The 16,093-nt window shown below is 40.0% G+C and overlaps 1 protein-coding gene across 7 annotated transcripts; it reads right to left on the bottom strand.

Moving 5' to 3' along the window:
- Positions 1–572: 572 nt before the first annotated feature.
- Positions 573–15,471, bottom strand: ccdc30 (coiled-coil domain containing 30). 7 transcript variants are annotated; one of them, XM_080900033.1, is made up of 28 exons: positions 15,360–15,471; positions 14,440–14,639; positions 13,592–13,774; positions 13,282–13,402; positions 12,898–13,088; positions 12,595–12,675; positions 12,430–12,507; positions 11,665–11,821; positions 11,337–11,408; positions 10,167–10,282; positions 9,950–10,053; positions 9,666–9,858; positions 8,576–8,674; positions 8,243–8,371; positions 7,913–8,050; positions 6,758–6,936; positions 6,247–6,514; positions 6,037–6,141; positions 5,488–5,658; positions 4,812–5,021; positions 4,254–4,411; positions 3,979–4,144; positions 3,365–3,486; positions 3,118–3,259; positions 2,860–2,996; positions 2,431–2,548; positions 2,155–2,219; positions 573–2,059 (listed from the first exon to the last, which is right to left on the bottom strand). In XM_080900033.1, the coding sequence occupies exons 2-28, from the start codon at positions 14,452–14,454 to the stop codon at positions 1,849–1,851; spliced, it is 3,729 nt and encodes a 1,242-aa protein (XP_080756159.1). In that variant the 5' UTR covers positions 14,455–14,639; positions 15,360–15,471; the 3' UTR covers positions 573–1,848. The 7 variants fall into 7 exon arrangements, with proteins under 7 accessions (XP_080756159.1, XP_080756161.1, XP_080756160.1 ...); XM_080900035.1 differs by having other exon boundaries at positions 12,430–12,504; XM_080900034.1 differs by lacking the exon at positions 15,360–15,471 and adding an exon at positions 15,185–15,335.
- Positions 15,472–16,093: the final 622 nt, after the last annotated feature.

Here is a 16,093-nt window from a genome sequence, read left to right as displayed (position 1 = left end):
CCTTGTTCTCAAGTTTTTGCAATCACAAGATTTTCAGAACACTTGACCTCTGACCTTTAAGGGGGAAGATACTGAGATTCAACGATTTTCTAGTAGATACACCTATGGTATCAATTTGATACCATACTTCGCCTTGTTGTCGAGTTACAGCAAAAAAACATAAAGCAAACCACAATAAAAAAATCAAATATGATTGATATGCTTTTTGAGTATTTTTTCCTGTTTTTGGTTTTTACACTGATACCCACACAGATGAGAAGTGTGAAATGCATAATATGCAGTTATAATAATATTGTTGCTCAACGAGGATTTAAAGCTAATGCATGTCAGGCAACAATTACAGTGAAAACTCTCCTGAGCAACTTTATTAAAAAGCAGATGGTAATAGCAGTAATTTCATTCTAAAATATTTCATATATTTTCATTCATTACAAATACAAAAAAACAACTCCAGAGATGTTAAACTCAATGTTATCAGTGTAAAATTAAAGCAGCTTTGCATCCTTCGCTAAGTCACAACAGTGCACATTGAGATGTAGGGGAAATAAAAAAACAAACAAAAAGCATTGTTTATTTATCAGTCTTTATTTATGAAAATAGCTTTTTTTAAAAATGCATTTGTACAAATACAACAGGAGTGAAAGTTTCTTATTGACTACATCTCATTGTTCCCATGTCGTTTTTGTTATCAGATGTATTCACACTTCGTCATTTCAGGCACGTTGAAGACAAAACCAAAGACACTGTATAACGGTGGATACAAAACCTGTATTTAATACCATGTGCAAATGGCTAAAGTCTTACTGCTGATCATCTTTGTGACTAAAGCACAAATACCTTAAACAGCGGGTCCTTGGAGAACAGAAAAAAAGTGTAAAAAAAGAGGAAAAAAATGCCTGGAATTGTGTGACTTTGCAGACTAAAATAAAACTATAAATAGTAAATAAAGCACTGATTGTAGCAAGTACTCATCTCTGAACAGAGTCCAGTATTTACTTTCAGTGTATGGCAATCTCTTATTAAACGAAAAAGTGAGTCCGCCTTGTCTATCTTGAGTCTGTCTTTATGGTTGATATGAAATGAGTACGATTTTTTTTACATTTGTAAAAATGCTTATTCTTTTTAAAATGTCTTTGAAACATTCATTACTATCACCTCTGTGCCTTTGGTAGAGACTAGAGGAATCAATGTGGAAGAGAGACTCGGGTATCCCTGATGGTTGGTGTGTGGAGAAAAGTGTCCGGGCACCATCCACCAGCACACGCTCGCACTCACCGGCATCAGAACACTGCCAAGGTTAAATTTAATTGGGGAAAATGCATACCTTTAATATCCCACACTTTCCCCAAATGTAAACACGAGTTAAACATCTTGTAAAGTGCTCAGTTTAAACTAGTACCATTCAAATATTCCTCATGAAGAGACATTCACTGCATTAGCATGAAAAGCACTAATGTGATTTTAAATATTTAGACGGCTTAAGATTTTTTTACAAAATCGATTCACTTCTTCAGCTACCAAGTCAAATCTCCTTTTAGATAATGCCCCTTGAAAATATGTAATAAAAATATCGTATTGACACTAGCACAGGCATTTTTTGTTTTTTTACAAACCCCCCAAATTTTCCCTCGTCCAAAATCTGACTTGATATATACACATGTACCTCCCAGCCAAAGAAGAACCTGCTAACACATCAAACGTAGACACCGTCCTGAGCAGAAATGTAGTGGAAGCTCCCTTTCATTATTACTCTTTTAACAAGGATAATTTGGATTCTATATATAATATATATTCATTACTTCTACACAGATTTTTCCCTGTAGATGAAGACAGACATCGTACCATTTCTTATACCGGGTCACTGCTTTTAGAGCTCTCCTCCGCCCCTTTGGCAGAGGCTAGAGGAATCAATGGGGAAGTGAGATTCAGGTATCCCTGCTCTGAAGGTTGGTGTATGGTGAAAGGTGTCCGGGTGCCATCTGCCAGCACACCATCGTCCACCTTCACCCGACAGATTGCATCCAGGACGCCCAGTTTGTTACCAGAACCTGACGTCAAACTGATGACAAACCACAGATGATATGAAAATTGCCCAAATTACAAATATCAATCAATATTTTAGGTCAGCAAGCTGTTCTCTTAAAGTTGTCTTACCTTAGTGCAGACGTATGTAGGATGCTGTCAGTGAGAGCATCAGTGGGAAGCATTTTTCTGGCATTCTGTTGATCATTTAAAATGTATTAGCAAGCATGCCAACATATTTTTTTTAATACAGTGAGATGAGAAACATTTTTACAGTTTTTTTATTCTTCTTTTATAAAAAAAAAAAAAAAAAAAAAACACCAGTCATTTAGTGAAATGGCAATCCTGTCATTTTTAATATGAGTATAGAAAAATATTGCAACAACATAAAGATGTATAAAGAGCTACCTCCATGCTGTAGAGTGACTGGACATTCCTCAGAGCACGCTCTAAAGAACTGACTTGATTGGAGAGTTTCAAGGTTTCGTCCTGCAGTTGTTTGTTTTCCACTTCTAAGAGGTTAACCCTTGAACACAATAATGTTCACAGCATTCACTCACAACTTCACAATAATTTTTCCAACATATTCTTCACATCTTTAGTTACAAAAACATTCAGGCTAACAACTAAAAAACATGATTCTGTTGTGTTAAATACTAAATATAAAGCTTTCCAACCATCTCAATATATGTACAAGTAAATGTGATTTCTTAGCACTGCATTATGCAACTAATGAAGTTAACAAATAGTATTTTATACTTCTGGTTGAAATAATTAAAAGAGTAATATTCATACTGTTCTGCATCATGTACATGTGTAAACAGTGACTGAGGATACCTATATTGGACTGTTGAGGCGGTCTTCGTGGCCTTGCTGCCCATCTCCTCGGCCTCAATTATCTTCTGCACCAGTTCTCTCTTCTCCTCCAAAAGCTTCTCATTGACTTCCATCACTAACTGGATCCTCTCTTTGTCCTATCACAATTCAGAAGACAAGAGAAAAATGAATGAAAACAGATTTTGAAGAACACTTTTCTACAGTGCTTCACATCTCTTCAGGAATATTTAGGAGTCAGCATTCTGCTTCATGTGTGACCTTCTGAGAAAGCATGGAAGCAAGCTCGAGATCATTCTCCAGTTTCTGGATGGTGCTGTCTCTCTGTTCGGTTGACTTTAGAAACACCAGCTTAGCCTGACGCAGTTTGGTCTTGTGTTGACTCTGTTTTTCATTGTACTTTCTGGTTGGTGGAGCAGAGGCGATTGAGAGCAAGAAAGGCAAAAGGTTAATGTAACCTAATTACCATTTACTTTATTTTATATTATGGTTGTTAGATGCATCTAACCTGACATGCACGTCGAGTTGGAGGAGAACCTGCTGCAGCTCATCCTGCAGTCCTTTACAATCCTGCTGACTGGCCAACAGCTCCTCCTGCAGCTTTTGACGTGACGCCTGGCTGTCCTTTCCCTACAGAACATATACATTTCAACAGATATTACAAGTGCATAAAATGTACAATCGTGTTAAACACAGTGAAGCGCTGACAGCAAACTTCTTGCAATATGATAGATTTTTTTTGTATATCTGTCAGCAATTAAGCAATCTTAAATAATGTACTTAATAGGTTAAATGTGCCCTGTATAGCAGCTTACTGTCAAAACTGAGTACGCATTCCTCTGAAAAACTTTCTGGTTTGCAGCAAAGGATTGAAATCTTAGCTCGAAAACAGAGGAAGTGACAGAAGATACATACTGCGCAAACAATGTTTGATTTGGGCTGTCAGCAGGGCGCCTTAAAAAACAAACAAACAAGACACTTAATAACACACTCCTTTTAAGGCGTGTAGCAAACTTGGAATGGGTGTATGTTTTGACTGTCACTTTTCAGGGAAAACTTTCAGTTCAATGAGACCTCAAGTGCCACAGCAGATCTTAGGAAGCACGGTACACCATTCCTCACCTCCTCTCTAGCATTGCTAAGCTCAGCCTCCAGGACGGATAGACGGGTGTCCAGCTGCTGGACACGGTGGCTGAGCTCTGCATTTGTCCTGGTCAATGAGGCCTCCTTATGCCTCAAGGAGCGAACCTGTTGCTGCAGCTCCTCCTCGCGCTGTTCTAACAGCTTCCTGAGAGGAGACCGGAAGAAGAAGAAGAAAAAAAAAAAGACTATTCAAAGCTCTTAAAAAGCAGGTGAAGGAAAAAGGACAGTGTCAGCTGTGCTGCACTTTGTGGAACCTGGTGATGTGCTCTTCCTGCTGCTGGGCTCTCAGAGCTAACAAGGCGTCAGATAGATCCCTGCTTTCCCTCTCCAAGCGGTTGGTCTCGCCTGCACGAGCTTCCTCCACACGCAGCTGGTGCTGGACAGACTTAAGCTGCTGTTGTAGTTCCAGGACCTTCCAAACCACAACAGAACCACAGGTTTTGCTCAAAAACACAAGCTCCTAACTTTACACCCATCAACAAAATATGTCAGGATTTCCTTATGATGTAAAACAAACAAAAAATACTCCACAATGTTCGCAAATAATGTTGACTGCAACCGCTTCTTCATCTTACTCAATGTTCAGAAAAGCATTAACTTCATTTGCTTAGGACCAAAACATGTCATAGACTGGATATTCCATTAAGCGCTCAGTATGGTGTCACTGGTTATTTCACTGATAAGAACAACTACAGCAAGAATAACATAACTGTTGAATAAAACCACTTGGAGCCTTTAATAACAGTTGACACACTGACAAACCAGGCGATCCAGATTTCACACCGGACTAGAGTCTTTACAGTTATGCTAACCTTCTTGTCAGCAGCGATGAGTCGTGCCCTCTCAGCCTGGAGGTCCCCCTGCAGACTAGTAGTGGCATTGCGGTTTGCGGAGCTACGAGCCAGTTCCAGCTCCAATTGCCTGATTTTCTGCTGCTGATGTTCACACTCGGCCGCCTGACCAGTGACTTTCTGCTCCATCTGTACCAGCTTTGTCTGGACCTGCTTCACTTCTGCACTAAGCTGAGAAAACATGTGGGAGGACAGCAGATGTAAAAAAACAAACAAACAAAAAAAAGATGTTGAGTGTTCATTTACATGTTGATTGCAGTTACACATTTGTTCATAAGTTAATATAAGTATCTAGTAGCTCAAGTGAGGGTTGTCCACACAGAAAGTGATCTGCATGTCGCGCATCACCTTGCTGCTGATGGTTGGTTGATAACGAAGATTTCAGGTTATGATCGCCCAAGTAACACTCCTATGTAGTTACCAGTTTCATATGTCAATCTACAGTATTATTTGCTAACACAGTAGTCACTTCATTTGTGGTTATTTTTCCCATCATCACTTTAAAATCATCCAGCGGTCTTTGGCCGTCATGTTGCTGTGAATCGCTTCCTATTTAGACATCTCTTAACAGTGGAATGAAGATGAGGAAGTGCTAAGTAAATTAAGTGATAAACCGAGGGTTTCAGGGAATACTCACCTTGAGTTTTTCCTGATCCAGCAGCGTGTTGTGTCTCTTCAGGTCCAAGTTCTTCTCTTTCTCATAGCGTAACTCTTTCTCCGCTGAGGTAAACAGGCTCTGGGCCCTCTGCAGGTCTTGCTTCATTTGTTTAGCTTCTTCTGTCTTCTGCTTCAGCACCGAATCTTGGGACTAAAGATGGACACTGTTGTCAGTGTTCATGTTTATGCTGATTTAGCAAATGAACAGAGATAGTCAACTTCTGTAATTTTAATGGAACATTAGTGAAAGAAGGCCATCTGAAGCTTCTGTGTTAATGATGAAAATAATTACAACATTATTACTTTTATCATTATTATTACTATAATACAAAAGAGAGGTAGACTGCCATAAAATTCCGGCTTTCTGTCTTTCAGTAAGATTGCTGAAGTTGCTAATTAATAAGAATATTAAGATGTCAGCTGCTTAAAGCATAAAGGCTAATGCAGCTGCTACAGTATGACAATTATAGCAATAAAGAGCCAGTTACATAATAAACCTACAGAATAGATTTTTGTTTTTCATATGTACCTTAATATGTGCCTGGGCTTCATTGACCTGAGCCTCGAGGGCCATTTTGTGCTCAAGACCCTGCTGCCGCTCCTTCTCTAGCTTATTCTGTAGATCACTCAGCTCCTGCCCCAAAGAAGGCAGTGAAAACATTTATATCCATCTTCTATAGTTCTGGCATAAGAAATACCCCATTTACCCTAACCCACCTAAAGAAACCAATCCAGTTACCTGAGCCACGCACTCTTCTCTGCGGTTTTCCACTGGACTGACTCTAGGTTCAAAATGAGCTATGTGCAGTTCAGGCTTCTGGCTGCTGCCAAGCACTTCCTTCGTGGTGGATAGTTGGTCTTGGTGCCACTGAAGCTGCTTAACGAGGCGCTGGATCTCCAGCTCCAATCTCTCCTGTTTGCCCTCTGCTGCTAGCTTCTCCTGAACACTAGAGCTTAACCTGGCCTGTAGCTCTGCAGTCTGCATCCGCTCAGAAGCCATCTCATCTCTGGGAAATATTCACATATATGCAAAGTAAGTAAGCTACAATGTTCCAGTCTTATCTCATCACTGACTATGAAAAAAGGTACAAGTAACAACTGAGGCAGTGATATCAGTTCTCATCCAACAATGATCCACTTCAATCCACATCTCATAAATACCATACATGTACTATATATTATTTGAATTTCCCAAATATGCAATGAATAAAATATCTTATCTTATTGTAGGACTGGAACTAAAAAACAACCTCAGGCTGTTGTGTGCTGTCTGGAGGCTGCTAAGTTCAGCAGTAAGCCGGTCAGCTTGTTCCTGCAGCTGGCTGACGTGTAGCATGTTTTCCTTCATCTCTTCTTGGGTCTGCTTACTGTCTTTGTAGCACTGCAGCTCTCCCTGGAGTCTGCTATAGGCACGCTCCATCTGGGAGACCTGACAGCCACAGAGTTAAAGACAGTAAGGTGATGAGAAACTCAAGTTGGGGGGTGTAAATGTCAAACTAATGCATGCTATAAATTCATACTGACATATTTATACTGACACGTAATGTACAGCCCTGCACGAAAGTCTTGTAAAATAAGTACATTATTTGGAGAATAGTTAATAAATGTACTTCTAATTTTCAGTGTCAGAAATACCTTATGTTAATGCTAAGAGTCTGAAGTTTGTTTAATATGCTATAATTTTGTATTACCTAATAATCATGAACCAGTCAATTTGAAGCTGGAAAATCTTTTGTTTCATATGATAACCAGTGGAATTCTAGTCAAGAAATGTTCTCTTTTTAATAGAGTAAATACAAAGAACACAAATATCAGTTTGTTATTTTATCATATGCATAATAGCCTGCATATACAGTGGTTATCATCCTGCAAGGGTGTAAAGAGCTAGTTCATAAAGTCAGATTTGAAAGAGAAGGGTGTCTTTCAGAAATCCCAAAGCCGCTTCAAGTTTCTCTGTTTATGCTTCCAAATTTTCTCCTTCATTTCTTGCCCCCAATGAATGTCCCATATATCCATAATCATAAATAAAACTTGAATAATTAAATAAAGAAATCCCCAGTCTCTCTGTAGTGCTTTTTAAAATTTCTGTCCATTCACCACTTAAACACAGTGAAGACGCCTACAAACTTAACAGCACACTTGCACTTGAGCTTTTTGATTTTATCTGGGATTTATTAGACTCATTGGTAAACTTATTTAATTAATTAGGAGTCAAGATATTTTAGTATTATACACACACCTGTTTTCATATACTCTAAAGCTGTATTGTGTGCAAGGTATTTTTACTTTTTAAACCATTTACACCAAAGGCCTATTTCTGCCAAAATGTTTCTAGTCTATAACCATTTTCCTCTGAAGAAAGACTGTGACCGTTTCATTATGTTTAAAATGAAAAATTAACAAACCTTTTCTTCCAGAAGTGTTTTTTCCACCTTGACTTGAGTGAGACTCTTGATGAGTGTTTTCCCCTGTTGGCATTCTATATGAAGGCTGTTGTTCTCAAGTCTCAGTTTGTTTCGCTCTCGCTCACTTATCTGCAAAGCCTTTGGTGTAAAGAACCAAAGAATAACACCCAAAGAATACACGTGGTAACTGTGTGGCATTTAGTTTGTAACATTGTTAAAAACATTCTGAAAATACAACCATAACTCTTTGCATCAGTCCTAAATTGAATTTCTGTGTACGTGTGGCGTTTCTGTTCTGTATTTCACACAAAGCGAAAGTCTAGTTTTTACCTCTTTCTCTTTCTTCAGGGCAGCCTGTGCAGCACTGAGGTCCAACTCCAGCTGTTTCCTCCAGTCTTTCTCCTCAGTCAGACGAGCCTCAAGCATAGCCAGGCTCTCTTGACCACTGTTCCTTAGGTGCTTCATATATGGTGGGACAAGAACACAGAAACAGACATACTGCATAAAAACAAACAAAAAAGTTATTCATGTCACATCATAACTCGCACCCCCTTTGTACTTTGTAGTGAGCTTTACCTTAGTTACTCATTTAAATTTGTGACCTCCACGGCTACTGCATTCTTACCGCACATTGTTGTGTAATGATTAAAGGGCATTTCTTACCAACTTTAAGTAGGATTCGGTGGTTTTGACCTCTTCTCCATTCTGCAACATTTTCTCTTGGGTTTTCTGCTTCTTTATCTCTGCCTCCAGGTTTGTGATCTGCATAGAAATGTAAGACTATTAGTCATTAGGTAAATCTGTAACTAAACTATAGTAAACTGCCATTAGTAATTAATGACTGTGAAAACAGCTTTCTTTAGAGTTTCTGGTGCAGGGGTGTCAAACATAAGGTCTGGAGCCAGAACTGGTGTGGCAAAGACAGACAGACAAATAGACACACACACACACACACACACACACACACACACACACACACACAACCCCTTTCAGCTATCTTAGTGAGGACCTTCATTGACATAATGCTTTCCCTAGCCCAGGGGTGGGCAACTTCAGGCCTCGAGGGCCGGTGTCCCTGCAGGTTTTAGATGTGTCCTTGAACCAACACAGCTGATCTAAATTAGCTCCTCAACATGTCCAGAAGTTCTCCAGAGGCCTGGTAACGAACTAATCATGTGATTCAGGTGTGTTGACCCAAGGTGAGATCTAAAACCTGCAGGACACCGGCCCTCGAGGCCTGGAATTGCCCACCCCTGCCCTAGCCCCTTACCCTAAACCTAACCATAACCTAATTGTAACCCTGACACTAAAACCACATTTTGAGCCTCAAAAATGCCTTTAAATGCCTTCAAATTTGTGAGGACCGGGTTGTGTGTCCTCACAAGTGACTGTTGGTTCTCACAAGTATGGTAGAATGCAGATTTCAGTCCTCACAAAGACAGCTAGACAGGAACACACACACACACACACACACACACACACACACAAACACACACACACACACACACACACACTATTATAGAAGCATATGTTTTTTTTGTTGGTTTGTTTGTTTGTTTTTTTACAACAGGTCCATGGTTAAAAAAAATTCTGTGAATTAACAAAAAATGTGTTTTATAATTACATGACAGTCTGGACAATGGGCTACCAGAACTTTTTCTGTAATTTTACACATTTGTTTTTACAGGCTGTTTGTGGCCCACAATGTAAAATGAGTTTGATATTTGATATTTGAACCAGTTCTGATAAGTACCCTTCTTCGCAGGCCCTCGAGTTCTCCCTCATGTCGATGCCTCTCCTCTTTGCTAGCATTCTGGGCTTCCCCCAGCAAGGCCTCCAGCTCCTCGTTCCTCTCCTCCAGCTCTTCATGTTCCTTGCGTAGCCTCTGCAGTTGTCGCTGCAGGTCTTTCACCTGCACAAGCCCATCTTCCACAGCCTCTTGACACCTAACCGTCAATAAATTACAATTAAACAGCCAGAGAGAGCAGATTGTGAATACCCATCATAATGTAATTATCCAGGAATTCAAGTTTTTACCGTTTGTGAATGTGGTCTTTTTCTTGAGCTGATAAAGCAGACAGATTGTTTTGTTGGTCACTGCAAACACTTTTATCTTTTCTATCTTCTTTGGCTGCATCATTCTTTGCCAAGTGAAAAAAAAAAATACAACACCAGTCAGTGCCAAGCTTCTATCATAACTTATTTTATTCATTTTGTTATAATAAATTAATAGGTATGTTCTGTAAATACTAACCTGGTCAAGGAGATTTTTCTTCTCTGACTCCAAAATACGCACTCTGTCCCTCAGAGCTCTGTTCTCAGCATCTAGTTTGTCATTTTGCTCTTTAGCCTGCTGCAACTTCATCACATCTGTGGAGTGAAAAATGTATTAATGTGAGATTAAAATGCCGGTGATCAGCAAATGTGATCATCCCTATAAAAGCAGAAGGTTTTGGCAGTTTGCAGTATAGCCATAGTAATAGTGGTTTACATATTTGTCTAACAAGTCATAGATGCCCAGTTTGATCTAAGGAGAGGATACAAATCCCCTGAGGGTTGCATGAGGAGCGGTATAAAAATCTGCCAAATCAAATATGCAGAGGCACAGATTGTGGAAACCTCTTGAGACAAGGAAGCAGCAAGAGTAGCTGTTTTTTCTGCTCTGGAGCAGGTATGTGTTAAAACAATGCCAGTCATTCACCCCGAGGTCTGACCATGCAATGTTCTGAGAAATTCAAAAGAACCCAAGAGCTACAACTCAGACTCTACAGGCCTCATTTAGCATTTTAAATGTTAAAGTTCATGACAGCACAGTTAAAAAATGGCTGAACATGATATGGTGATTTAGAAGGACTGCCAAGAGAAAGTCTCTTCTATCTAAAAAAGAAAAGGGCACGGCTTAGGTTTGCAAACAGCGCAAAACTTCTGAAAAAACTGCCCAGATGAGACTAAAGTAAAGATGCCTGGCCATAATGCATGGCACCCCGTTTGGTGAAAAGCAACACAGCAGACCAGCACAAACACCTCATAGCAACTGTCAAGCATAGTGGTGTACGAATTATGTTGCAGTCACTGAACTGAATATCAGGCAAAGGGGAAATATTTGTAACATTTATATAATGATTTTTTTTTTACTCCAGTGTTGTAGAATTACAAGTAGCTTCTCTCTAACAGTGACTAAAGTCTTAAAATGTATTAAATCTAAAAGAATAAAAAATAAACAATTTACTAGATGAGTAAAGTTTTTACATTATCCTTATTTTTCCTATGAATACAGATTAAATACAAGCAAAACTAAACAAGCACAGTTTATACTGAGATACAAAATATCTACATAGTGATTTTTTTGTCCACCTAAATTTAAAAATAGTTTAAAAAAAAAAAAAAAACAAACATCTGAAAAGTTTCCATCAATCTGTCTCACCAGAGTGTTTAAGATTTTCCACTTCCTTCCTCAGGTTCTCTACTTCTTGGACGGTTCCCTGAAGCTCAGATCCTGAGATTAAAAGCACATTTTTAATTCTGTGGACCACAAATATGCTTGGTGCCAATTTGTGTCTATTCATATTAACATTCAGTAAAGTCAAAGATGAGGTATGTTACCAAAATCTATGGGTATAAATAACAGGTAACTGACATTTCATTAGGGGAAGACATCAAAGCTACTGTTATGCTGACTTTAAACACTGGAAAGGTTAATAGGATGTGTGTGCAGGGCAGAAATTTAGGACCATACTGTAACTGCAACATACCGCTTGGGTCTGGGTTGTTGTTTTTGGCAGCATCCAGTTCATTAGTGAGTCTGCGGATATCCTGATGAGCCATCGCCAGCCTCCGGGATGCTTCTTCTAAGTCCCGTTCCAGTCGCTGACGCTCATTTCGCTCTTGGGAAATCTCCTCACTGTGGGCCTGATGTACAGGAAATAAGGGATTAACAACTGGAGTAGGAGAAAGGGGAGGAAAGAAAAATGGTAGGAATGGTAGACTGGAGATGCATGGACCCAACATGCAATTGTTAGAGACATGCATTTTCAGACTGCGAGTAATCATCTCTGCAGGCCTGGAACAAAGATGGGGAAATTAAGTATATATTTATATCCCAGCATTCACCTGCACAGAGAGACCAGGAAGACCAAAAGTGCACATGCTGTTACCTGTGTTATGCCATCACTGCCCTATGATAAATTATGTTCTTTAAATCAGTTTTTTTTTGTGACAGCCACAGTAGACAGGAAATTGTTGAGGTGAGAGGAGGGTATGACATGCAGCAAAGGTCCACGCAGACAGTCAAATGTTTTGTAACCATTAAGAACCAGGGACACCCTTAAAAAATGCATTTATAGATGTATTAGTGAAATGCTCTGCAGCACAGCAGTCATGCAGATAACAAGGTATATTATTAATGTGGAAAACATTTCAAAAAGCAGTGGCCCTCTGAAACAAGCCGGTGAAGTTTGGCTCTTTATCATGATACCACTGTTAAATTACTTAGCATAAGCTATAAAGTGGAGACCTACAGGGTTAATACTGTGCTTGCTCTGACCAGACCTGCGAAGGCCAAACAGCTTCTTCCACGGACTCTGGGATGAGCACTGCTGAGAGGAAAAACCACTGTATACACACTCACAACAAACACTATTCGGACATGGATCTCAGCCAGGGCAAAATGAACGCCACTTCACCTTCACTGCGTTATTGAAGGTCTTCTGGAGATCCTCCTTTTGCTGTCTCAGGTCATCCCCCCTCATATGGCAAATAAACTCCTGTCCAAATGTCACAAAGAGACAAGGCCTTACTTAGCATTTTACATACACATACAGTCTTTGCACGTGTTAGCTTTAACCATTGCTTTTCACTACAAGCATGAAGCCTTTGGGCATACTATTTTACTCTATTAGCTCTCAAAACATTTCAAAATTACGTTGGTCCCACGAGATAACTGACATCCAAATAAAGCCTTTGATTTACGTAGGTCAGCTCTTTACCTGGTGGTCAACTTCCTTCAAGTTAACACTGAGACTCTGACTTTCCAGTCTCCTCTCAGTAGCCTCCAACCTTTCCAGCAGTGTGGCCCTCTCCACCAGTAAATAGGCCACTATCTCACTGGGGCTGGTCAATCCCATCTCCACCAGGTCCTCCTGAGCCAGCATCTCTGCCAACTCCTTGCTCTGACTCTCTAGAAGAAAGGAGGGTTTTCTTCTGGTCAGCAGTTTGTCATGTACAATTATAAAAAAAACCCACATACGAACAAATGATGCTCTACAGCAACATAGTAATTACAAAGTACATTTCCACTGGTAAGCAAAGCTAGGGTATAGCCCAAAGGAAAAAATGCCCAACACATTGTACTACAGTTGTGAAAAATTCACCCAGCTGGTGTTGAATCTGGTGAAGTTCATGCTGCAGCTGTTCATTGTGTCTTTCATATTCTGCAGCCAGGCCCTCTCGCTCTTCTAACAGCCCACGAATATGTGCAACATAGCTCTCCAGCTGATAGACAAAAATAATTGCAGTGTAATTTAGCTGTGACACTGATGTGTCCCGCACATGTTCATGATTGTACTTCATGTGAAAAGTGACACGTTCTTTTTAGACTGTTTTTTTGGGCGTTTCATTACACATCATTGGCTCACTCTATGATGAAAGTTGGTCAAATAAAACAACAAAGGAGAGTCTCACCTCCTTCATCTCATTGGCTTGCTGCACACGTAGGGTCTGCACCTCTTGGGTAGCTGCATGAAGCTTCGCTTCACTGTTGAGAAGCTGCTGCCAAAGGTGGCACTGCTTCTCTTCTCCACTGGCCCCTGGCGATAAGCCATCCTCCTGGAGCCGCCTAGAAATCTTGTCCAGCTCCGTCAACACCTGAAGGTCCGGAGAAGGTCCAGTTATCATATTTTTTAATGCAATGTTTACCTGCAGCTTTTAAGAATTTATACATGTACACTCCTTCCAGTCATCTTGCCGTTGCATATGCAGCTTTGGGTATTATAATTCTTTGTTTGCTAATGTTTATTCAACTCCAGTGTTACTTAAGTAAGAGTGAAAAGGTTTTACATTTTGAGTATTTTTCTATACAGTTTTCCTGCTAGCTAACTACAAGACTAAGCATAATGAACAATGGTATATCTTTTTGCAGTGGCACACGGTTCAATGATGTGACATTGAACACATGTTGCAGAATTCAACACTGTACGTTGTAGGGCTGGTAACTGGAGCCAGCAGTCATGCAAACTGCATACTACTCTGGGAGCTGTCACGGCTCCAACAACATCTTGCATATTGTCACAGGTTGGGTATCAGGTCTCATGTACTTGTTGTAGTCAAACATTGCACCACCTGGTCTATGCTATCGCGGACTAAATGGTTAAAAGATCAGAAATTTGGTGATTGTGCGTGCAAGATTTATTTGCCACCAAAACCAGTTTAGGTACAGTGTTTTCATAGTTGAAGAAAAGTTACATTGGCCAGCACATAGGAGCATAGCAGATAGGTCTAGTGTATCTCAAAAGTAGCCAATGCTGTGTTACCTCTTTATTATCCATCGTTACAAATTAAGTTTGGCACAGCAGCGTCTGTAAGGGATGAATTTTATCTCCATCAGTCGAAGTACTGATCCCACACAACATTTCTGCTAACTCAGGCTCCAACGATGCGCCAGAGATCAGCAGATCCTCAAACTTCAGCACTCACATTGCTGGAGTAATCCATCCAGTATCTCATGTCCGCTCTGTGAAAGACGCGATTCTTTAGAACAGTGCTGCCAGGTAGGACAGGCAGTCATAAGCTTAGAGATTATCTACCTACTACAGGCACATGCATTTTAACAGCTGACACACATTGCATCACCCGAGGCTATGCAAAACTCCAAACTGGTGAGCTATTTTATCTGCTGTTTCCTTAAATGGTAAGGATAACACATCTAGCCCTAAGCTTCCTCTCCAACATTTAGGAAGATTTCATGGAGCAGGGAGATCTATGAAAATTCCCTGCAATAAAAACAATGCAAGTGTCTTCCCAATAATAGACAAGGATCATTTAATTTTGTTAAAAAAAACATCTTTTTTTCCCGGCTAACCTTTCTTTCCAAAATGTCTGACGACGAGGAGCAAACGGGGATTTTTATATTTCTTTTGGCAAGATCTCCAGTCAGAGATATGTAACAATCACAGATGTGTTAACCAAGACAAGCTGTTTTAGTAAGATATTACACAACGAAAACAGACAGATGTGACTTCCCACGATGCTAGTTAGCAAAGTTCTTTCCAAACTTACCAAGGCATACTTCACATTGAGCTAACGCTAGCTCGCTAACGGTAGCCATAGCTTTTACCACTGGCCGCTTGGCAGCAAAAGATAGACTCTGTGATATCTTAAGACTCCTACTTAACCCTAACTTCTCCGAGGCGGTAAAGCTGAGCACATAATGCAAAGTTAAAGTTCTACGAACCTTTTAGAGTAAATACGGACGGCTGTGGACAGGCTTGGCAGTGTAAATTGGCTTCTACCAGCACCTAGGCAACGGACCGTACCATTAAAAGGATGCAGAGGGGACAATCGATCACGAAACGTCACCACCAACACAACACTTAGGCTTTTAGAAGATTAGCTATTAGGGATCTTGCTGATCTAGAATGAAAAGAGAATGACGTTTATCGTCATTATACGGCCGTACAGATTGACTTTGTACTTGGCAATCTGGCAAGTCAATAACCATGAATACAGAAGAATCCCACTCTTTCCAGCTATATTAGTTCATAGCGTCTTTAAGGATTTCTCATTTCTCAGGTCATACTCGAAAACTGTAGAGGGCGACAAATGTTTGACAACTCGAAGACTCCTTATCGAACAACTTCATTGCTTGAGACTAGGGTTAAAGTATTTGCACATCAAAAATTACTCTAGTAGTATGTCCATCCACATTTTCTTTGACGCACATTTCAGAGTTTTCTGCAGTGTTATAAATGATATGACTTGATATCATGATTACTTAATAAACTTTATACAGTAGTTCAAGTAGATCATCCAAAAGAACTAAGAAACATGTCAAATAGGAACACTGAAACATGTTCTCCACCTGCTGGTGAAAAGAAGCAGCTGCATGAACCCGGTGCAGCTGTGTCCAAATCCAGCCATTTGCAAAATTTCAATCCTGCCCACATATCACTACAGGTTCTTAATCAA

Source organism: Rhamphochromis sp. 'chilingali' (assembly GCF_963969265.1).
Source record: "Rhamphochromis sp. 'chilingali' genome assembly, chromosome: 12".
Classification (NCBI taxonomy): domain Eukaryota; kingdom Metazoa; phylum Chordata; class Actinopteri; order Cichliformes; family Cichlidae; genus Rhamphochromis; species Rhamphochromis sp. 'chilingali'.
This window is presented reverse-complemented; position numbering and strand designations above follow the sequence as displayed.

What these genes read in the sequence shown, in the direction of transcription:
- ccdc30 (XM_080900033.1), bottom strand. An exon ending in AAAGACCACATTCACAAACG is followed by an intron (nt 9,859 to 9,949) that starts GTAAAAACTTGA and finishes ATTGACGGTTAG; the next exon opens with GTGTCAAGAGGCTGTGGAAG. An exon ending in CAGGAAGAGCACATCACCAG is followed by an intron (nt 4,145 to 4,253) that starts GTTCCACAAAGT and finishes GTCTCCTCTCAG; the next exon opens with GAAGCTGTTAGAACAGCGCG.